Here is a 25,008-nt window from a genome sequence, read left to right as displayed (position 1 = left end):
GAGAATATAGAGAGTCAAATAGAACAGATGGGAAATGTAGGTCCATTGTAGTAAAGGTCTTTATTTGGTTAAATGTCTTTACAAATGGAGGAAAAAAATATCAGTAGGAAAGAATAGGTATATGTCTACCTATGTTCTTGCTTGGGGAAAAGAATTCTCTTTAGGCCAGTGGATGGGCTATGGAGAGCCTTAAGATAAAGATACTAGAGAAAATGCCTGCTTACGATATGATTGAAATGTTTCAAGTGTGGCAGTAAGATTTCTAGCACTGGATAGATGTTCATACAAGAAAGGTGAACTAAGTACAGTTCAATGACAACTCAGGAAAGACACAGTTTCCATATGAAACAAAATACGTTAAAATAAAAGTTGCCTTTGAACACCCTTAAATCATTCATAAAGTATACTCTGCACAGCTGTATGATATATAGAGCTATATGGAGTAATATGTATATAGTAATGTAACAGAAATGCAATAGGGTAATTTTGCAGTAATATATGTATTTTACTAGTAGAATTATAATCTTCTTACTGTGAGTTATTCACACTATGGTAGATAAACATCCTCTCTGGAATAAATTTACACAAAGTGACTCCATTTTAAGCTAATAATATTTAGGTCTTCACTGGTTTAGTTGAAAACATCCATCTTTTGATCCATTCCGAAAATATCCATCTTTTGATCATTTACATTTAATGTAACTAATAAGATAGTCAGATTTGGGGTCCATTTTTACTATTTGTTTTCTGTTCATTTCATCTATTTTTTCCCACCTATTTTTTGTTTCCCTATTTCTTCTTTCATGGCTCTTTCAATTTAATTGATTTTTTTAGAAGATCATTTTAATTTATCCATTATCTTTTAGTTCTACCTTTTTGTATTTTTTGGTGGTTTCTCTAAAGATTATTGTACACATACTTTAATTTTTTATTGTATTTATAATTAGAATTGTATCAGTTCATATAAAGTATTAGACTTACATTTCCATTCTTTATGCTGTAGTTGTCAATTGTATTTAGTCTAAATATAGTATAGAAACAAAAAGGGACATTTTATATTGATAACATAGTAAAACTATCAGTATGATATAACAATTATATATGCACCTAGCAATAGGGCCTCAAAAGTACATGAAGCAAAAACTGACAGAATTTTAGAGAGAATACACAACTCAACTTTAATAATTGGAGGTATCAATATCTCATTTTCAATATGTATAGAACAACCAGGCAAAAGGACAAGAAGGAAACTGAACACTTGAACAACACTATAAACCAAGTAGACTTAAGAGACATTTAGACATTTAGAGAACACTTAGCTCATCCACAGCAGAATACCTATTCTTTAAGTGCACATAGACCATTCTCTAGAACAGACCATATGTTGGCCCACAAACATATCCCAATAAATTTAAAAGGACTGAAATCATGCTAAGTATATACTCTACCCATCATGGAATAAAATTAGAAATTGGTAACAGAAAGAAACTTGAAAAATTCATAAATATATGAAAATTAAATCACATGTTCAAATAACCAATGGTTTAAAGAAGAAATCAAAATGGACAACAGAATATACATTGAGATTAAATGGAATGAAACCAAGATACCAAAACTTATGGGATGGAGCAAAAGCAATATTCAGAAATTTATAGCTATCAATACAGGCTTTAAAAAAACATAATAAAGATCTTAAACCCATAAACTAACTTCCCACACTAAGAAACTAGAAAAAGAATAAAACAAACCAAAAAGAGCAGAGGGAGAAAGTAATAAACATTAGAGTGGAAATACATGACACAGAGTATGGAAAACATTAAAGAAAATCAATAAAACCAGAAGTTGTTTCTTTGAAAAGATCAACAAAATCAATAAACCTTTAGCTAGATTGGCCAAAAGAGAGAGAGACAGACAGAGAGAGACAGAGAGAGACAGAACTCACAAATTACTAAAATCAGGAATGAAAGGGAGGATACCAAGAATAATTTCATGGAAATAAGAAGGATTGTAAGTGAATATTATGGACAATTGTGTGACAACAAATAAGACAACCTAGTGAAATTAAATAAACTCTTAGAAAACTACAAAAACTGGTTCAAGAAAAAAACAGAATATATGAAATATACCTATATCAAGTAAAGATCAAATTAATAATCAAACTTTCCACACAAAGAAACGTTCAGGACTAGATAGCTTCAATGGTAAATTCCACTAACCATTTTAAGAATTAGCACCATGGGGCGCCTGGGTGGCGCAGTCGGTTAAGCGTCCGACTTCAGCCAGGTCACGATCTCGCGGTCCATGAGTTCGAGCCCCGCGTCGGGCTCTGGGCTGATGGCTCAGAGCCTGGAGCCTGTTTCCGATTCTGTGTCTCCCTCTCTCTCTGCCCCTCCCCCGTTCATGCTCTGTCTCTCTCTGTCCCAAAAATAAATAAACGTTGAAAAAAAAATTAAAAAAAAAAAAAAAAAAAGAATTAGCACCAATCCTTCACAAACTCTTCCTAAAAACAAAAGTGGAAAAAAACACTTCCTAACTCACTTTATCAGATCATATTATATAAATGAGCCAAAGATAGCTCCTGTATATTAGCCCTACATTAATGTATTAGCTCAAAGCCCACCAAAACTAATATTGAATTTTTACACATCTAATTATCTTAAACAGAGCTCAAATAAACAGATTTTAGGCACTTAGGACCTGTCTGTTTTGCACATCCCATGAAACTATACCCCAAATCTGCTAGACACAGACAAAATAAATCTTGCAGCTATAAAAGACCTAATATTAGCCATGCTGCCTTCAGAGCTCTTTGATCCAGGGACACCCTGCCAAACCACCTAGAGATATCACTTATACCATAAGTCCCTTCTCCAAATTTTTTGTTCCCCTATTAGCTCCCCTCACCTTCTCTTTTTCTGGGTAGTAGTCCCTGTGCTATAACCTCTGGATGGTCTTATACTATGAGGGACTTTCCCAGCATGCAAACCTGACAAATCATCACCCAAATAAAACTCCCATGTGCTACTGTCACCTAGTGGTCATATCTTTTTCCCTGATCAGTCCCCAGATTCCTCAATCTCAATGTCACTACAGGCCCATACAGTACCCTCTCACACACACATACACACAGACACACACACACACACAGACAAAATCATAACAAGAAAGCTACAACCAGTATCTCTTATAGTAAAAGTCCTCAATAAAATACTTGCAGCTGAATTTAGAAAAAATAAAAAGGATTATTCACCATGACCAACTTAAAATTATACCAGGAATGCAAGGTTGGCTCAACATATAAAAATTTATGAATATAATTTATCATATAAATGGAATAAAAGGCACAAATCACATTATCATCTCAGTGCATGAATAAAAATCATTTGATAGGGCAGCTGGGTGGCTCAGTTAAGCATACAATTTCAGTTCAGGTCATGTTTTCGCTGTTCGCAGGTACAATCCCCACATTGGACTCTCTGCTGACAGCTCAGAGCCTGAAGGCTGCTTCAGATTCTGTGTCTCCCTCTCTCTCTACCCCTCCCCACTCACTCTGTCTCTCTGGCTCTCTGGCTCTCTGGCTCTCTTTCTCAAAAATAAATAAACATTAAATTTTTTTAAAAAGCATTTGATAATTCCAAACAGTCTTTCATGACAAAAACATTCAACAAACTAGGAATAGAAAGGAAATTCCTCAACCTGATAAAGAGCATCCATGAAAAGACCAGAACTACCATCATACTCTCTAGTGAACAACTAAAATCTTTCTTCCTATGATCAAGACAAGTATGCCCACTCTCACCACTTCTACCAACAATGCCCTGGAGGTTCTGGCCAGGGCTGTTAGTAAAGAAAATGAAATAAAAATCATCCATATTGGAAAAGAAGAGAGAACACTCTCTTTTTGCAGATGACTTGATTTTGTATATAGAAAGTCCTACGGAATACACACACACACTCACAAACTACTAGTGTTAATAAATAAGTTTTACAAAGGTGTAGGATACAAGATCAAAATAAAAAATTCACACAATTGTATTTCTATGCACTTGCAATGAATAATCCAAAAACAAAATTAAGAAAACAATTCCACTTATACTTGTATTAAAGATGATACAATATTAGGAATAAGCTTAACAAAATACATGCAAGACTTGTACATTGAATACTATAAATTATTATTGAAAAAAAATGTTTAAAAGACCTAAATAAATGGAGAGTCATCCTGTGCTTATCGAAGACTTAATATTGTTAATATGGCAATATTACCCAAATTAATCTACAGATTCAAGACAAGCACTATCAAGTTTTAGCTGTTATTTTCAAAGAAATTAACAAAGTGACCCTAAAATTCATATGGAAATGGAAGGGACTCAGAATAGCCAAAATAAATTTTGAAAAAGAAAAATAAATTTGAAGCACTGACCCTTCTTGATCTCAAAGCTTACTGCAGTGCTACAATAATCAAGATTGTGTGGTACTGGAATATAGATAGACCTATTGACCAATAGAATAGAATTGGTAGCCCAGAAATAAACTCATAAATTTATGGCCAATTGATTTTCAGCAAGGATGCCAAGACAATTCAATAAGGAAATAGTCTTTTCAACAAATGCTGCTGGTAAAACTGGATATTCATATGCAAAAGAATGAAGTTGGAATCCTACCTCAAACCATATATAAAAATTAACTCAAACTGGACCAAAGTCCTGAATGTAAAAGATAGAAGAAAATTTGGTGTAAATCTTTGTGACAATTAAACAGTAGTCCTTTAGAAAGGAACAAAAATATAAACAACAACAAAAAATACATACAAATTAAACTTATTCAAAATTAAAAATATTTGTACTTCAAAGGATACTAAGAAACTGAAAAGATAATCTAAAAATGGAAGAAAAAAATGCATATCATATATCTGCTAAAAGTCTAGTATCCAAACCATAAAAATCTGAAGACAAAAAGACAACTCAATTAAAAACTTGACAAAGGGGGCACCTGGGTGGCTCAGTCGGTTAAGCGTCCGACTTCAGCTTAGGTCATGATCTCGCGGTCCGTGAGTTCAAGCCCCGCATTGGGCTCTGTGCTTACAGCTCAGAGCCTGGAGCCTGTTTCGGATTCTGTTTCTCCCTCTCTCTCTGACCCTCCCCCGTTCATGCTCTGTCTCTCTCTGTCTCAAAAATAAATAAATGTTAAAAAATTTAAAAAAAATAAAAACTTGACAAAGGATATGCATAGAAAATACACAAACATGTATGAACATTCACAAATGTCCAATAAACACATGATAAGACACTCATGTCATTAGCCACTAGGATAGTTGGGAATTAAGACAGATAATGATTAGGGTTGGCAAGTATGTAAAGAGATTGGAATACCTGTATATTGCTGATGGGAATATAAAATAGTACAACATTTGAAAGCAGGTTTATAGTTTCTTAAAATGTTAAACATAAGAGTCATCATATACCCCAGCAATTCTAATCCAAGGGAACTGAAAACACATCTACACATCATCTTTTACATGAATGTTCAAAGTAGTATTATTCATAATAGTCAAAATGTGGAAACAACCCAAATGCCCATTAATTGATGAATGGATACACAAAGGGTGATCCATAGAATGGAATATAATTCAGCAATAAAAATGAGTGATGCGCTGATAGAGTACATGTTACAACATGAATTAACCTTAAAAACAATATGCTAAGTGGTATAAGAAGGCACATATTGTAGGATTCCATTTACATGAAATGTTGAGAACAGACAAGTTTAGAGACTTGTCTACTCATGGTTGCCAGGGTCTGTGGCAGTGGAGAATGGGGAATAACCACTGATGGTACAGGGCCTTATGGGAGTGATGAAACCTTCTAAAATTGATTGTGTTCATGGTTGCACAAGTTTGTGAATATACTAAAAACCACTGAACTGTATACTTTGAAATGGTGAATTATGTCTGTTTTGAATTACATCTCATTTTTTTACAAAAGAGGCATAGGAAAGGATCATATGTATTTCAAAGAAATTAAGAGAAAAGAAAGCCTGCTATGCTAATCTACATATTTATCATGCCTGGTGATTTTCCTTCCTTCGTGAAGATCTGATTTTCCATCTGGTATTTCTGGATAGCCTGAAGAACTCTTTAGCACTTCTTGTTGTGCAGATCTGCTGGCAAAAATTCTTCAGTTTTTGTTCACTTGAAAATGTCTTTATTACACCTTTATTCTTGGAGAATATTTTCACCGGTCTACAGGTTTGTTTGTTTTTGTTTCAGTACTTTGAAGAGTTTCACTGACTTCTGAATTTGATTTTTTTGTTTGAATGAGAAATCAGCTGTAATTCATATTGTTGATGCTTTCTTTGTAGTGTGTAATTTTTCTCCGGCTGCTTTCAAGATTTTCTCCTTATATTTTGTTTTCAGCAGTTTGACTATGATGGCATGATGATTCTAGTGTGGTTTTCTTTACATTTATCCCACCTAGGGTTCATGAGCTTCTTAAATATGTAAGTTTTTGTCTTTCACATATGTTCTACTTTTTGACATTGTCACACACTGTTATGATGGTTTTTAAAATATTTTTTCTTTTATTTATTTAAATCAGGTAATTTCTATTGATCTAACTTTAAGTTCATTGACTCATTAATCCAATTAGTTATAAACACATCCAGTGATTTTTTTAAATTTTGACTATTTTATTTTTCAGATCTAAAATTTTCACTTGGTTCTTTTTGTTTCTATTACTGATTAGATTTTCTGTTTCCTAACTCACTGTGAGTATATTTTATTTTATATCTTCAAGCATATCCATATCATCGCAGTATTATCTCTATTGATTGCATTTTCTTTTGAGTATGGTTTACATTTTCCTATTTTTTAATATGCATATATATTAATACTATATCTGGACATTATGAAATGATTCATTGTGTAAACTCTAGATTTTGTTACATTTCTTCAAAGAGTCTTATTTTTAAAGCAGGCAGTGAACTTAGCTGAACTCATACTCCTAACTCTGTCTCCTTAGTAATGTGTGTGTTGGGAGGGTACAGCAGCTAAATTTTCTTCTCAGTACTTTTAGCCTTAGCTAGGCTGTTTGTAGTCGGCATCCTGGATGTGTTGCTTAGGTATCAGATACAAGTTTAGGAAGCGTATATACTTAACTTTGAGCCATACCCTCTGTAGCTTCCTCTTTTCTTGAATTTTCCCTCAACTTCCCAGTTCTATGGCCACTTGGCACTCTTTCCTCTGTTTTTAAAGCCAGCAAGCCTATGGGTTTTTATCTGAGTTTTAGCTAAATAGCTTGGTGCTGTCATGGGTCAGCCCTGAGTTTAAAAGCTATATTGGGGCGCCTGGGTGGCGCAGTCGGTTAAGCATCCGACTTCAGCCAGGTCACGATCTCACGGTCTGTGAGTTCGAGCCCCGCGTGGGGCTCTGGGCTGATGGCTCGGAGCCTGGAGCCTGTTTCTGATTCTGTGTCTCCCTCTCTCTCTGCCCCTCCCCCGTTCATGTTCTGTCTCTCTCTGTCCCAAAAATAAATAAACGTTGGAAAAAAAAATAAAAAAAAATAAAAGCTATAAAAATTGGGAAAACCATTCAATGTTGTTTCCTTCTTCCAAGTATTCACTTTCCTCAAGTTTCTGCTTGTTTTTGAATATTACTCATTGCCTTAAAGCAAACAATTTTAATGTTTTGACCAGAGTTTATAATGTTCAGTAGGGGTTAATCTGATAAGAGTTATTCCATTATTACCATAGTGCATTCCATGACTGGGTAGCAACAATGGTGAATTCCATTCACATGACAACCACACTTGGTGAAAGTGAGAGACAATTATAAACAATATATATGATTAGCAATCATGTTTATATGTGTGGGTACATGTGTGTATGTGTGCATGTATGTTGCAGAGGTCAATGACCACTGATTCCACTGAAGAACTTTTATGTCTGAGAACTAAAATAGAGAACTTACAGATTTGCACTTGAAATTAAGAGAGGGCTATAGAAGAGAGACCAGATAAAGGGATGGCTAAAAAGATAAAGTTGGCATTGTCTTTGAGGATTAACAGTAAGTCTCAGGTATGAGGAGAATAACTTGAAGTGTCTCCTCTGTTTGTTTGCTTAGGACTACAAGTCAATATTCAGTCTGTTCAGACTCAAGCTAAACAGAAATCAAAAGCTTTTTGGTATGACCACATACCTGAATCAATTCTTACATTGTCCCTGGACTGTGGAAATCCATAGGTGGTCAAAGGAATAGAAAGGGGACAAAATAAAACTCTTTCTTATGGTCCCAAGGTAGGATCAGTTCATCATTAAAACTGGGCTTGGGCCATCTGATATAGCAAATCCTATCCTGGAGGTGAAACTATCCATACCCCTAGTATGCAGACTCACAGGGAAGGGCTCCTCTGTGGTTCACACTGACCCAGATGGAAACTAAATAGGAGACAATGTGAGAAGAAACACTGTGGATAACCCAACCCAACACCTTCATTTTATAGAGAGGAATGTGAGGGCCAGAGAGGTAAAGTGACTCATCAAGATCTATCTCACAGCTACTTGGTAACAGGACTTGGGACTCACCTCCAGGGTGTCTGACTCTGAGTCCACTGTACTGAACCTTAATGATTCACCAGGATTTTGTGAAACCATGGCTACCCCCAAAAGAGTTCATATTGAGCAATAGATGCCTCTCTTTCACATGTAAAGGCAAAGGAAATCAAGACTTATTTACAAAACAGCAGTGCTTGATAACTCATTTCAAATCATTTAACAGATTTCCAGCTGGTATCTGTGAAAAGCTATGCTACCACTTCACTGGTCCATTAGCTATTTCCGTAAATGTATCATTATTTGTCATACTTTATAAAAATAGACTCCAAATTCAAATTATTGCATATTTTTGTTCATTATTCAGGTCTAAGAACCCACTTAACTAATGTAGGCATCATACACACCTACCAAATAAAAGATCTGTTTTGGTAAATAACGTTTTTATGGCAGCACACCACCAGCTTCTATATTTCCAAAGAAATCTTTAGTTTTGTTGCTGTATATTTTTTAGTTAAAGACGTTTTTCCAAGATTTTAGAGGAAAATTTTCCATTTCTTTCAGTAAAGACATGTAAATCATTTGGGGATTTTAAACACAATCTTTAAGTAATATTAAAATGCTTGCATTTCCTACTAGCATAAAAGTTTCCTGAAGGCAAGGACTATGCTTTCTTCAATATTGCATCCCCAGCATTGAACATGATGTCTATAACATAATAATCACCTAGTAAGTATTTGTTGAATGACTAATGGGTGAATAAAGAAAGAGATCTTTCTTACAGGTGACTCCATTATAAAAAACATCTACAGGATTGAATTTCTCCATTTTATGTAGCAGCTCTGGTCCTGGGCATACAGCCATACAAAGGTTCCAAACACAATTTATCAAGATGCCTGCTGATGCCTTCCTTACTTCAACCTCAAATATAAAATCTCCATTTTCTTGGGGAAATAGTCACAGGATATGATAATTGTCAATAGCAGAATCTCTTTGAAAAATAGATTGAAAGTATAGAATGGACTACACTTTTATCTGTTTCTTTCTTTTTCATGTATCTATTAATTTACATACAGAAGATACACCAAAACCCTTCAAATAGAAAGCTTTTTGCAATATTTCACTGGCCACAGCATTTGCCATGTTGTAGACTTCTTGAAGACAGAATAATGTCTTCTTTCACGTTCCAGGACAATGTCACCTTTATATTCCAGTGTTTATCAAAATGTCTATCACATGATAAGTGCTCCTTAAAAATTAGTCAAAAGAAGATAGTGAACAAAAACACCAATAGGTAGGTTCTACTTTGAGTAAACCTGACATTTATTTCATTTGTTTTAATATCAACTTATAACCAACTTTATAGAATCCCATCTACTGCAGAAAAATTCAGTCTATCTGTAGCACCTTTAAAATAAAAGACTTAGGACCACTTTTTTGCATGGAGTCAAAGCTATGATTTTAGAAACAAACAAAATAGTTTCCTGTTTGTTGAAGGACAGGTTTCTCCTGATTTTGCATCTTTTCACAAACATCCCTCCTTTTGTCAAATGAATGCATGCTACTAACAAAGCCCACAGCTATTAAGAGCCAGGGTAACAGATACACATCCCTAGAACCTTAGGAAAACATTGTGCTGAGCCCTCACAAAATACTACCTTAGTTTTTGAGCTTAAACTAAATAGTAGAGACCTTCAATCAATACTGAAAAAGGACCTTAAGTTACTGAGAAAGAAAAATAACTTCACATAATACTGTCAGCTTCCTCAATGTAGCCCAAATTGGCACCTATGGATCAGTTAAGTGACTTGGATTTTGGTGGGTGTGTTTTGATGTTGCTTTTGTCCTTTTCTCGTTCAACATCCCACAGCCAAGGACACTGGTTCCATGCATCAAATCTGAGGCTGTTTCTAATGTATTAGCCAACTCTGAAATTAGAAATCCAAGTTGGTACATAGTTTTCTATTTAATGAGTGTGCCCACAATGCATAAATGGAGGCGGAATGATTCCATTTTAAAAGCCAAGCTCATCTTTTTTGAAACCTGTGATGATAGTCAGTGATGATAAAGAGTTAACCAAGCTTCTTTAGACAGTGTTCCATTTATTAGTTTCATTAATAACAGTAATGGGTAAGAGTCTGTCTCAGCTGAAGAAAGAATTGCCCTACAGGATGTAAATAGACTACTGTGAATGTTCGACCACATTCCTTGTTGGATTTGAGATTGAGCACAAATTTAAGTTATTACTCATATTACTCATTAAATTTATATTTTTTCCTATTAGTGTTCCCAAGGCCTTGCCAAGGTGTCTTTCAGAATTCTAATGCTCCTGCTGTCTTGAATTTTGTTGAGGGGAAGAGCATGCTGACTGCTACAGAGAGAAATATATCTTTTACTGTCCCCCTTCCCCCCCGCCCTCCAGGCCTCTCCAGGCCTTCACACAGGCCTCTGCATTAGTCCATCTGGTTTCCTGGCCTCTTGAATCTCCCCACTCCAGTCCATCACACAGTAACCCCCCTAAAGCACACATGAAACCAGCCATTTCCCTACTTAAAAAAAAAAGAAGTTTGTGGCTATCAAAAAAAGTTCAGGTTTGCCTGACATGCAAGGCAAGGCTATTTATAATTTGGTTTTCATCTGTCTTCCCAGCTTTATCTCACTTACACTTTATACTCACTGAACTTGATTGCTAATTTTGCTCACATTTTCCCCATCTCTCTGTGCCTTTGGTCATGTTGATCTCTTGGCTATAAAGAATCTGGTCACCAATTTCCACATGCCTGATGCTAACTCCAAGTTGGAAATCATTTCTGCTTGATTTTCAAATCCCTAAGCATTGGGATGAGGTAACTCCTAAGCTCTCATTTCTTTTTCACATTTTGTGTTATATTTACTTCCATAAAGGTATTAGCTTGCTCTCTTCCCCTTCTTCAGACTCTAAACCCTTGAGATTTAGAAGATGAGTCAGACATTTCAATATTCTGGATAATTTCAGGCACAAAGCCAGCACATAATAGACATTTAGTAACTGTGAATGAATGAATGAATGAATGAATGAATGAATGAAAATGATCTCTTCTATATCACACTATTTTCCCACTTCAATAACATGACAGGAACATGAGCCATTTAAGCAGTTTAATTATCTAACCCAAAATGTGGGCTCTGAAGATCAAAATGAATCTATATGCAACAGCTGAAGTGTCAAAACACATTAAAAATAATAATGCAAAAATAACCAGGTGTAATCTAAGCTGAGTATTTTCTTCTGGCACCTCTTCCCCTACCATTCAATTTAGAATTGTGTTCTATAATTATCATATCTGCTTAAAGGTCCTATTTTCTGCTGATTCTTAACTAGCTAAAATACATACAGTTTTCAGAGACTGAAAATATTAGTACAAGGAATGAACTAATGTTTTTGTTTGAACTTATTAAATGCAATAAAAATGCACCTCACTTAACATGGTAATTTTTTTTTATCAAATACTCAGCACTGTGAAATGTTCAACCATCAATTTGAGACCCATAATTCTCATTGTACTTAGAAATTGGAAAATATGGAACACATTCTTTAACTTGGTTAACCAGGTAAGACCATTCAAATCCCTGGATATTCATGCAGGACCTTCTATCAACAAAATATTGTTTTAGATTCTGTCAGTGAGGCAAAGAATAAGACATGGACCTCCCTGCCCTCAAGAAATTTTGACAAGACCAAAACTGGGTTAAAATTATCAGGACTGATAACACCCAGTGCTCAGTGCTTGGATTCACACTTCAGAAGAAGGCTCTCACAGTATCTAGCATGTGGCATGGCAAGTTTAAGAGTAAATCACGGACAGGTCCTGTGTCTATGCCAAAGGGGCAGCTGTCAGGGGCTGTGAAGGACCAACTGTCCACCAAATTCCGCTGAACTCACATCCATTTTTTTTTTCTCATTTTGTTCTGTTATGCTCACTGCTAGTATTTTCTTTAATTCAAGTTAGCATAATTTCTCACAGGAGTAATTAATAGCCTTCCAATATATCTCCCTGTCTTCTGTCTAGTCCCCTTCTATTCCACCCTCCACACTGCTGTCTATAGAGACTCCTTTCAGAAATACAAATGTCCTGCCAAAAATCTTGAAATCACTCCCACAGCCTTCAGGGTTAGGTGAAAGCATTCAACTCCTACCATGATCTGACTCTCTTTCTCTAGCTACTTGTCTCATTACTCCCAAACCTGGCCTGAAGTTCCAGCCACACCATACCTCTCCTCCAAGGGACCCCGCAACCTTTGCTGCCATGCTTTTTCATAGGCTCTGTCCTCAGCCTGTGACTTCGTCCCCTTCAGCCGCCGAAACTGAATATCTTTTAGTTGTCTTTCAAGACCCACCTTACTCTACTGATCTCAAATTCTAGTGGCTCCACTGCTCCATTCCCACTGTCACCTTCACCTCTCCTTACTTGAGCAGTCTGGCTCTTCTACTTGCCCAATTAGACAAAGCTTAATCAGTGACCAGAATCCTCTGCTCTAAAATGAAGACATCAGTGGATACTTGTTAGGTCCATTTTCTCATGAATAAACTGCCCCTCACATGGTCAAAGGCACCTAACGCATTCCCATTTAACACCCCAGCTACCCTGCAGTGGCCAAAATGCTGCTCCTGAGCTTAGTTTCCTCCTCAACTCAATGACCGTTAAGACACTTCTCTTCTCCAAAGCACTCACTCACCCACAGCCATGAAAGAAACCATGAAGGGAACCCACATCAGTTCTTCTTACCTATAAACATTAAAGGGACTCCAGGGTTGTGTTTTGTTTTTGAACCCTGAAAACCATGAATGAACAATGCATCACTTACCAGAAAGTTTGCCACCCTAAAACTCTGCTAGTAGCATGAGAAATGCCTCCTTGAACAAAGGAAATATGTAAAGGGTGTATTTGCAGGAATGACAGGAGCAACACCAGCAGGTCTTAGAGGGAAGAGAGGTGACCTAGAGTGGAAATGAACCAAGCCCTTCAGGAGAGAAAAAGTAGAGCATGTGGCTTCACAAGCAAGAGGAGCTGCAAACCCCTCTGTGCATTTAGAATAAATCAAAGCCTCTCAATGACCTATTAAGATCTGCACAGTGTGACTCTAGCTAAATCCAATCTCACTGTTTACCCTTCTTAGTAGCTTCAGGCACTCTGCCTGCCATCAGTCCTCAGATGTGCCACACCCTTTCCCCCTACACAGGGCCCTTTGCACTTGCTAGTACCTCTGCAAAGAATGAGCAGGTGCTTCATGTCTGGATCCTCCCCCTCAGTCAGGTCACAGTTCAATATGTCAGCTTCTCTGAAAGGCTGTCACTAACCATCCCATTAAAGAACCTATCTCCTATTTCATTATTTATTATATCGCCCCACTTTTTTTCCCTTTAGCATTTGCCATAGGCTAAAAATGTTTTGCTTCTTTACTTTCTGTCTTCTTCCCAAGAAAAGGACCTTTTTCTTTCATTCACTGTAGCATCTCCAACACTCTGTGCTTGGTATTAGGTAGGAGTTCAATATTAGTAGATAAATCGAAAAATGAATAAATAAATGAGTGAATAAGTCAGAGAGGAAACCAAGCGATAACATATAACAAGCTTTTTGTTCCTAAAAACTTGACCTCATCATCTGATTGGAACTTCTGTTTCTATGAACTCACGTGGGGATTGGGAGCCTACAATCAAGTTGTTAACTCCAATTAATTTGGTCCCCAAATCTTTGGAATCCCTTAGGCATATTGGATTGGCCAAGCAGAAAGGGATTATGGTTGTTGGATGAAAAAAGGATTGTTTAAAACTAATACGGATATTCTCAAGCAAACCTCAGATATCTGGCCATGACACCCATCAGGCCAGACCCAGACCTTGGGCAGAGGATCACAGACAGACTATTTGCTGTTGGTTTGGTTCTCATGAGGATAGGCACAAATCTCTGTTAGATTTTAGTTTTTTTAAAAAAATGACAGAATGTCATAACAGAATGTGTTGCAGGTGATGCTATGTGACCCTCAAGCATTCCACCTGATCTGTTTCAGGAAGGGCTCACTCTGTGGGAAGCCAGCCACCATAACAGAAGTATGTTAAACACTGGGAAAGGACCACAAGGAGAAAAACTGAGGCCTCCTGCAAACATATGAGTGAGTCACCTTTTCTTTCTTCTTTCATTCCACTTTTTACATTTTCTGGAATCACCCAGCCAAGCCACTCCTAAAGTCCCCCCACAGAAACAGAGAGATAGAATAAAAATCTATTGCTGATTTAGGCCTTTATACTTTGAGATAATTTTTACTATGGCAATAGTTGTACTGGTTGCCTTTGAAAACTATTTATTTATTTATTTATTTATTTATTTATTTATTTATTTACCTAGCATGCCTTTCTTTCCATTGGAACAGACTTTGGAGCAGACCCAGTACCCAAGTCCCCCTGCACAGGTATCTTAGGTAACTGAAGGTAGAGGAGTGCCACTGAATGAGGTGACTAGGCTATCTATTATCTGAGCTATGAGCAAAAGCCAAAGGAAGATTAAGTGGGACAAAATCTGAGACAGACAACCCATTATCACCCAAAAGACCACAGCAGAAGTAACTCAAAGAGTAAAAGTCTCTCACTCCAGTGGTCTGCTTATTTTGAGGTAGGTCTGCTCTTTCGGATTCACATACTACTTTAATGCTTTGAAGTCATATATAAGCTTCTTGTATCCCTTGGAAATTAATCTCCATTCCCACTAATAAAGGCAGAAGCTGCATTATAGAGAGAGTAATAAATTCTAGTGACCTCTCTGGGAGTATGTTTTCTCTTCACAGAACTTTGCTTTCCAATACCAGGCCCCTGTGAATAGTAAATATGATTTCTTTGCCTTTCTATATTCACTCCAGCTGAGATAGTGTTCTGAATGTGGGGAAAACTCCTTTATTAAAGCTATATAAGGCATTTTGTAAGTGATTCATTCCCAGAAAACTGAGAGTTGACAGTGCCCATTCTGTACTTGAGTTCTAAGCAAGTTTTATGCATTTAAAAATAGATAAGCCCCCAAACTCAACTGTTTTTTTAAGTTAATTATTAAGAGTTCTAGTTAGTCAATGATGAGTCACTAGAAATTGGTGTGCACAGAATCGGGAGTTGTGGGTCTAGCCATAACTTAGAAGGGAAACAGTCAAGTCACTTCTCTGAACGCTGCTCTATTAAAACAATACACACACAAAAGAGTATAATTTGATGATGTTTGATGTCCTTCCCAATACTATCTGCTCATAATGCTCAGAAACATTATTAAGTTTTCAAATGAGTTCCTTTGCTCTGTGTCTTCGGAGGAGAATCACACCAGATTTCTAGTTTCCTCTGAGACACTGAAATAACTGCGTTTTTCCATTCTACCACTTTTAAAAGAATAAATGATAGAGATCTGCAAAATGCATATTCTATGTCCACCTAACTATAACTTCATAGTTTTTACTGTCCACTATTTCCAAATAAGAAACTACCTAATATCTGTGTTTTATGCTAGCAAGAATTTAAACTATAAAATCCTCCGAAGTATTTTGTGATCTTTGAATTTTATAATTTCATAATTCAGTGACTTCTTTCGTTTTTTACATTGGACTCCATATTCAGAAAAAGATGACTATTGTTCTTAAGTTAAAACTCGGAAGTAGAGACATCTGTTTTCTGAAACAAATAACTTTAAAGTTGAGTTAGTAACCAGGTTATGCATACTAATAACCATTTAGGCCAATTCCGTTTAAAATTCTTTCTTAACGTATGAGAATAATTTTCTTTTTTAAAATTTGATTTCCTACCTGAAGCAAAGGAAGGCAAGAATTCTAACACACTTCTATAGTTTTCAATGGCTAAATAGTGTGAATACCAAAAATTACAAAAGGTGTAATTTTCTGTGCTATTAAATTATATACAAATAATGGGTGGAAAGTTACGTGTAGGTTACAGGAATCAAGATCAATGTAGAAAAATCAACTACATTTTCTATATCAGTAATCAACACATAAAAATAAAATTTCAAAAAATAATTTATATTAAGTGTTAACAGAAAATACTTGAGGAAAAATTTTAAAATAATGTGCTAACCCTTTAACACTGAAACTATAGACTGTTGCTGACAGAACTTGAAACAATCATAAATAAATAGGTATAGATGTTCATGGGTTGGAAGACTCAATATTGTGAAGAAATTAAACAAATATCCCCAAATTGATCTATAGATTAAATTCAGTCCCATTCAATATTCCAATAAGCTTTCTGTGTAGAAATTGAAAAGCTGATTTTGAAATTTATGTAGCGAAGCAAATGATTTAGAACAGCCAAGCAATATTGAGAAAGACAAACAAAGTTGGAAAGCTTGAATTACCTGATTTCAAGACTTTCATAATGCTAAAAGAATCAATACAATGTGATACTGGCATAAAGAAAAACAAATCAATGGAACACAATAGCTCAGATACAAAGAGACTCACACACAATCAATAGATTTTCAATAACGGTGCCAAGATCATTTTGTGAGGAAAAGAAGATATAGTATATACCTGCATTTCACAGTATATTTTATATAAATACTGTGTATATATAAAATATACTGTGAAATTTTTAAAAATTAGAAGAAAAATATCATAAATAATTTCTTGTAAAATTTATTCAGTCAGGATCCTTTTAGAAGTAAAAGTGATTATTGGGGTGTCTGGGTGGCTCAGTTGGTTAAGATCTGATTCTTGATTTAGGTTCAGGTCACAACCTTGCAGTTCTTGAGTTCAAGCCCCACATTGGGCTCTGTGCTGACAGTGTGGGGACTGCTTGTGATTCTCACTCTTCTATCTATCTATCATCTATCTATCTATCTATCTATCTCTTTTTTTCTCTCTCTCCACCCCTCCCCTGCTCTCTTGCATTCTCTTTCTCAAAATAAATTAAAAACCCATTTTAAAAAAGAAGTAAAAATGATTAAGAATGTAGGCTTTTAGGTGATTTTTAAAGTTTTTGCTACCTCTATTTATTCAGCAATGATTGCAAACCTACTAAGTGTCTGTCATTATTCCAGGCATTTTGAACACATCACTGAGCAAAACAGACATAAATGCCTGCTTTCAAGTTGCTAACAATCTATAGGAGTAGGGAGGAAGACAGAAAATCAGGAAAACCCTAATAAATAAGTCAATGTTGTAGTGTTTTAAAAACTGAGAAGTTCTACGAAAGAGAGAAAGCTTGAAACACTGCCATATTGTGTGCTAGCTGTATCACACCACTTTTAAAAAAGCTATGGGTATACCTATATTTACTAATTAGTAGCTTTGTCCTTAGTAATTGATTGATAGTGCGTTGGCAGTATTCCAGAAATAGGGGTTTGGAGTGTGTGCATGTGTGCATGCATGTGTTTAAAAGTGATGGTTTATCATAAATGCTTTATTCTTCAAGCTTTTGCAATATTTAACGTCTGAATAAACATGTATCAAGATGTCACCTGGGGTGGGTGGAAAGGTTCGTTTCAAGGACACTGTATTCAAAGCTAATCTCCTCTCATGTGCTACTGAGTCATAGTCACAGTGAGTTATCAAGTCAAAGAGCAGCCCTTTTTGTCTTCTGTATAAAAGACAAGCTGCTCAAATGTTACAGAATTCAGACGCCCAAGTCATTAAGATGTGGTTGTACATAAAAGATGCAGCACTGATAATTCAAAATAGACAAGAAGAATGTGCTCTAGAAATAATTCTTCTACAAGTCATAATATCTGGCACAAAACATAAATAAAGCCCTATTTTTCTCCTTCAGTGCCCTGCTGTGAAGGAGTCACTGAGCCAACTTGTTATCTGCCAGTAACAGCGAGTTTCGGGAAGGCCTTCAGCTATGAAGAGACTCTTTCTGTATTTTTTTAACAAGACATAGACTGAGGATACAAGAAATCCCCCCCAAAAAGGCAATAGCACACCAACAATTCAAAAGCCTCTGAGATGAAATTATCCAACATTCTGAAACACGAAGCCCCATGTTGTTTTTCTATAGCTAAAAACACACCCCACATAAAGTGTTTTTCATGTTTGTTCTTGTTTGTCATTCTTAATTACATATCTTGGAAAAATCCATCTCTAATCAAGCTCTATAGATGTACTAATGGACCTCCAATCCTAAATCTATACAGCATTAGAGGATCCTTCCATGATGACGTGTTTATTTGCCAGCTACAGCTTATGTTTTTCTGTCTCTTTGCCTATACATATAGGTATCTGCTCACATGGAAAGCCTGCTGCAATTCTACCCACATTTCCACTTCCCACTCAAATCCCTTTCCTGGGTGAAGTCTTCCTCAACCAACAAAATCAGAAGTGACCCGCCCTCAGCCCTCTTTATGCTCACACAGCGTGATCTTCAGTCCCACTACTTATCTGCTCTGGAATTGTACCAGGGCATTTCCTGACTACAGTGATCTCTCTTGGAGGCTCATAGCCCAGTTAGGGAGAGAACTGTAGGTTCCACAAAAAGAACCCAGATTAAACGCAGATTGCATTCTCAAAATTCTCAAAATTGAACTGAAAATTTTGTTTTTAGAGCTATTAGGAACAATGATTCTTGGCCAGCCCATCAATGTTCACCTAACCCATATAGCAGTATTACAGTACAGTACTTGGAGTACAGTATTAATAGCACCCTTTGCAAAATTATTTTTCTGAGAAAATGTATTGTCTCAGAAAAAAGTATTGTATGTGATTCTGTCCTACCTCTACACTGCCAACATCAATTGATAAAAAATGTTAGGTGATCAAAAATGCTTAAATAGTTGTTGATGATATGTATTAAGTGCCATGAATTGGTAACTGTCTTCCTAAAGAACCCGCAGGAATGATCCTCATCCTGTGGTTCCCAAGGCTCCACTCAGCAGCTTCTGTGAAACCCTATGTGAATTTCAAATGTTGCATATTTTCCATCACTTGAGAAAACATCTGCCAAAGTGCAGTGGGGAAGCTGGGTATTGGCCATATGGTGGCACGTAGAACTGTCTTACCTCAGCTTCCTAGATATTTCTATTAAAGGAACTTGGGCTTATTTTAAGCTATGAAATAGAGTCAACAGGTTGCTTTGTTTGGGTTGGATTCATAAAACACAATAGTTAATAAGATAATGTTATTTGGCCTTTTTAGCATCTTCTCTCACACGGCTCATCTACAAAAGCAGTCATTAGCAAAAAGAGTTAAAGATAAAGCAGCAGAAGAAAATCTGGTTCATATATGGTTGGCTTCAATCTGAAAAACAGTCAATAAAAATATGGAAATAACAAAGACTTTGAAACGAAAGAGATTACAAAAGTTAAGCTAGTTTTCTACTCATTTCCTTTGCCTTCTATTCCTTTTAGATGAGCCTAGATTTTTCCTTAGAAATCAATGCAATTTGCGAAAACACAATGCAATGCGAAAATCAATGCAATTTGCAAAAGCCCAGTTCTGTGGCAGAAATTGAAGGAGTTTCTCTTACCTCTTAGTTCCCCCATATCCAGAGTTGTCCCAAGCTGTTCTAATAGAGCAACTCTTGCTGCGTTCTTTTTGTGTTTCTTGCCATCATAATGTTGCTGGGCCATCAGAGGATTGTTAAACCAGGCTGCACAGAGCCCACAGTATCTGTCTGAATCTCTTCTTTGATAGGGAGATGTGACCACGGGAGCAGTGTCCACCCTCGGAGGCTTCAGTGAGTTCAGGGGTGTTGCTGTGAAGGAAAACAACCAGAGGGACACACAGGCCAGGTTAGTCCATTACTGAGTACGAGTACCCATGTCTTCAATATCTGAAGGGGGAAGGGTCTCATGTTCATTCTAGAGCTCGAAATCCAGAGTTTACTGAAAGCAGGAAAATGATCTTTGCCAGCCTTCATTTTTGAAGCTGGGATACAACCGAAAATTCCTAATTTATTAAGATCAGATTTCTCACGTTGTTATGCTTAAATCTGACCGTTCAGAAGACCATCCCTTATGAAGAAAGAAAGATGTTCAAAAATAAACTCTTGGAGGTAAGGGAGGGATCCATTAAATCGAAGCCAAAACTTGGAAGAAACGTTGAACAGTTATGGCTTCAAAGATTTTGAATGAATGAATTCGACATGTGTGTGCTATAACTAGAAATAACCAATACATAAAGGACTTGCCCAAGTGATAGAAGTAGATCTTTTTCAGTTACAAGGACTGTACCAATTGACAAAATCGTGCTCATTTTATTGTCAGTTTCTTCTGTTTACTGTGATGGGTTATTTTCAATCTATACCTGCTAAAATTGATGTTGAAAGTATAATATTGTTTTAAAAGACCAAAAGACAAACACTATAGAGCAGATGTTGCTTTATCTAAACTGAAAAGGCATAATATCACTTGAGATTGCACAGCCCTAGCTATTAACACATTCCATTGTGAGCCTTCAGTTATTTTTGGTCCAGAAATTAAAAAAAAGAACCTAACTTGAAGGAGTTTACCAACAGAAAGTAAAAATAACTTTCTTCTGTATTACAACATACAATGTGCTTTCATCTTCCCAATAGCTATGACTTGAATTACTATCCCATTTCTCACCTGATGGACCTCGCACAAGCCACATGATTTACTGACAGTGACATTTCTAGTTATGGGAAGGCAAGACTCCAAATCAAATCCTTAATTTCCAAGGCCAATGTTCCTCACAATACCTCTAAAGACTTTTTTTATACTTCTTAATAAGCAATTTTATAATAAGCAAATTTAGATACTTTTCTAGGCCTCAGTCATCTTTGTTTTACATAGGATTTAATTGAAATTTGGAAAAAGGTTCTAATCCAAATATTTTACAGAAGAAAAAGAAATTTAAATTCTCATATGCCCCATTAGTCATAATGCAATATAGCAGTACCTTCTGTTCATTCTTTGCCCCTGTAATGTAGAGTAGACTTGGAAAAACCAAGAACATTAGGGCCATTCCAAAGAAAAGCTAAAATCTGGAACCTCAATAGTAAGTAATACTTAATCAGCTCCCCAACCTTTCAAATCAGTTTCGTGTGGGCTTTTTTTTTTTCAGATTAAATAACAAACATGCAAGTAAATACTTGCTAAATAACATTTTGATTCAAGGAATGACTGTATTGTGGCAATATCTTGAAAAAGTATTTTCTTCTCAACCCAGAGATTTCACCAGATGGGGAAGTTTTAGCTAGCTTGGATGAAACTTAATTGTATTATTTCTATAGGGACTTAGAGAAATAGTATGTCTCTTAAAGGCCTCATTACCAGATCAGTCATATATCAATCACCATGTGAAAATAAAGCTGAAAAGTGGACCATACCACACCAGCTGTTACCCAGTATCATTCTGTTGTGACTTAGAAATGATAATAAAAGCTACAAATACTCAGTTGACCTGTATGTAAAAGGACTTCTACACACTTTTCAGAAGGAAATTGGATCTCGCTCCCAAAGTTTCCTGCAACCCTATCAATTTCTGAGGATTTATATCTATCTATTGGTTTTTTTTTTTTTTTATGGCAAGGAAAACATATCAAATGCTTGCGATCAGAATGAACATTGATTCTTGAAGCATAACTCACTTTTCTCTAAACTGGGCCCTAAAAAAACATCTGAGCCAATTTTATCTATTGATACCTCTTATACCACTTTCCAGCAGGAGTGATGCACAACAGAATATCCATCAAATAAGATAATCTTATCTCTCACACAAGAAAGTAGGTTAACGCTGCATCTGTATTATAGCTTCTCCTCCTTAATAATTCCACTACCTGGTGTACTGCTGCAAAGTTTAATTTTTCTTATGCTCCTATTACCAACTGTCCTCACCAATCGCAACCCAGTTTATATTTCCTGTAAAGGCAAGAAAAGGCAGCAGCGTGAGAGAGTGGAAACCATGTGGGATCAAAGTCAGAAATCAAGGTTGGATTGGATTCCATCACCTCCTGAGCTGTGTCACCTTTGGCAAATCTCTGATGTCTCTGGTTTCCACAAGGTTAAAATTCAGGGTCACCATCTCTTTAAAGCCCATAGTGTGGGGATGGAACAAAATTGTACAAGCTTGCTCTTTCTCTTTTATGGCTTTGACTGAATGCCAAATAGCGAGGTTATATGGGAAGAGAGCAGTTTCCAGATCATAATGCTAAATCTATGTGTGAGCATGGACCATAACACCCATAGTTCTTTGGCAAAAGTATGTTATTCTAATAAAATGAATACAAAATAGGGTAAAGATTATGGTTTGGCTTGAAAACATGTTTATAACAAAACACTTTAGTTGATGTATTGTTCATTTTTATTTAAATTTCATGCTTTATGTTTTTATTCTAATTGCAAAAATATGTAGCTAAATACTGACTTCACCTCCTCTATGTACAACTTAAAACCAACAGTTCATTCATCAAAACCAGTAGTTTTCAACCTTGGGCGAGTATTAGACTCAGCAGGAGCTTTAAAAATCTCTGTGTCCGGACTGTTCCCCAGACCAATTCTGTTCAATTATATCTGAATCTCTGGGTAGGAGCCAGGAAGCAGGAGGCTTTCATGCCCTCTTCCCACACCACCTTGATCCATGCTTCCAAAGTACAGCCAATGTTGAGAATCACTAACACAAATATTGCCAGATTTTGTTTGAAAGTGACTACACAATAGTCTTCCTAGATCTTCACATAAAAGAAAGTCACATACTACATCCCACAGCAATAAAGCCAATTATTTTGTAGGCAGTAACTGAAATGCCACATCTTTATCTATGAGGCAGAAGGAAATAATAATTACTTGGCATTTTTTAAACCCCTAATCAATTTCTCCATTTCGCCAAGATATAAAAGTTTCTCCAAAATAGCAGCTAATGTTATACATTTATATTACAAAAATTAAATAACAATTCTGATCCCTTGTCCCAAGCAGAAACTCATATATACATTGAGCTGCTGAGACACAGCACCGCCTAACTTTGGCAGTCCCCCAAGCCTGGGCCACCATTCCTCTCCTCCTGGCTAACCACTGCCTTGCAGGGTGCTGTTCGGTTCCCTCTGCTCTGTGAGGCCTTGGAAACCCAAGTAAGTGGCTCTCCCTTCTCTAAACTCAAAGCACTTACTAACCACACAATTCATTGGACATTTCTTAAATAGCACCTTATAATCTCAGTTTTGCGTGCACGCTCGTGTGTGTGCATGGCTAAGGGAAATTAGATCATAACACTTATATATCAATAATGGACACTTTGGTGTGTGCCGTATTCTCCAATACAGGTCTGTAGTCCCTTGTTTCTACTCAGAAAAAATAAAAAACCTCTAAAGTTCAAATTTTTCTCCATGATTCATTTTTTATTAAAACATGACAAGAATTCAGAAGAGGTTATTTGTCATCTTTATATAAATATATATTTTCATATAAATTTATATATTTATATATATAATATAAATGTAAATTTAAAAATAAATACACACGATATATGATATATATAATCACTTATATAAACATACATACATGTTGCAATAGAATGATTAATGTCTCTAAGTATAGAGTGCTTAGATCTGCTAAAACATAATATATAGTATATGGACCTAATTACAAAGTTAAAGTCTTACTCTCATAACACATTCAGCCCCCAGTATTTTGAACAGAAGATCAGGATCTGTAGCCAGTTCAGAGTAACTAAAATAAACTCAACTTGTTCTAATGCTTGAGACAATTGAAACAACTCAGTCTCCAAAACTTGATTTCTAAGAATCACCAGACATGAAAGCCATTTTCAATACCCCCTTTATGTCTTGCATAATGTTTGTCAAAGAGCAAGTTCTCAGTAGCTATTTGCAGACTGTTGGCTAAGTTGTCCTGAGTAATAGTTTGGAATACTATCTCTCTCCTATGTTTGCTTTTATCCTGGTAGAATAACCACAGTTGATCTAAGGACAAAAGTATTTTCAAAGCACCCTGTGTGCACCTCTCTCAGCACACCTCCTCACTCTGTAACGTAACATTGTATACGACCAGACTCTCCATAAGTCGGCACCTTGCCTGGTGGCACTCGTGCAATGTATATCCCATGCCTTTTGCTAAATAAATGAATGGATGGATGGATCCTCTTTGTATTAGAAGTGAATAAAGTACTGGTGACCAAGAGTTTTCTTATCTCTTCTAAATTGTGTCATTTAGGGCTTGAGTGTTGTACCAGTCAATATAAATATAAGTATTAGAGAATCACTGGCAAGATTCTGAGTGGGGGTGGGGAGGCGAAGCCTAAATTATAGAAAGGCAACCTGTCAAAGTGGAGACACACAGCCCAGTCTTCCTCTGTCTTTTGGTTTCAATTGGATATAACGGAAGTTAGTATTGTAACCAACTTCTGTCTGTTTGCCAAGGTGGCCTATTTCTGTACATTTTAGAGAGTTCAAATTATGCACATCATCCTGGAAATTTTACTTTTAAACAGGAAGCCATTTACTTGGATTCATTTAACACGGCATCT

The 25,008-nt window shown here is 36.2% G+C and overlaps 1 protein-coding gene across 2 annotated transcripts in view; it reads right to left on the bottom strand.

Annotated features, from left to right (window-relative positions):
• The window catches only part of ZMAT4 (zinc finger matrin-type 4), a 348,843-nt gene that overhangs the window by 110,970 nt on the left and 212,865 nt on the right, over window positions 1–25,008 (bottom strand). For both annotated transcript variants that reach the window (XM_045459673.1, XM_045459684.1), the window contains exon 5: window positions 20,033–20,260. In XM_045459673.1, the coding sequence (XP_045315629.1) occupies window positions 20,033–20,260 (228 nt within the window). The remainder of the gene's footprint in view (window positions 1–20,032; window positions 20,261–25,008) is intronic.

Source organism: Leopardus geoffroyi, chromosome B1 (assembly GCF_018350155.1).
Source record: "Leopardus geoffroyi isolate Oge1 chromosome B1, O.geoffroyi_Oge1_pat1.0, whole genome shotgun sequence".
NCBI lineage: Eukaryota > Metazoa > Chordata > Mammalia > Carnivora > Felidae > Leopardus > Leopardus geoffroyi.
The sequence above is the reverse complement of the archived record's forward strand: the minus strand, read 5'-3'. Positions and strand labels throughout refer to the sequence as shown.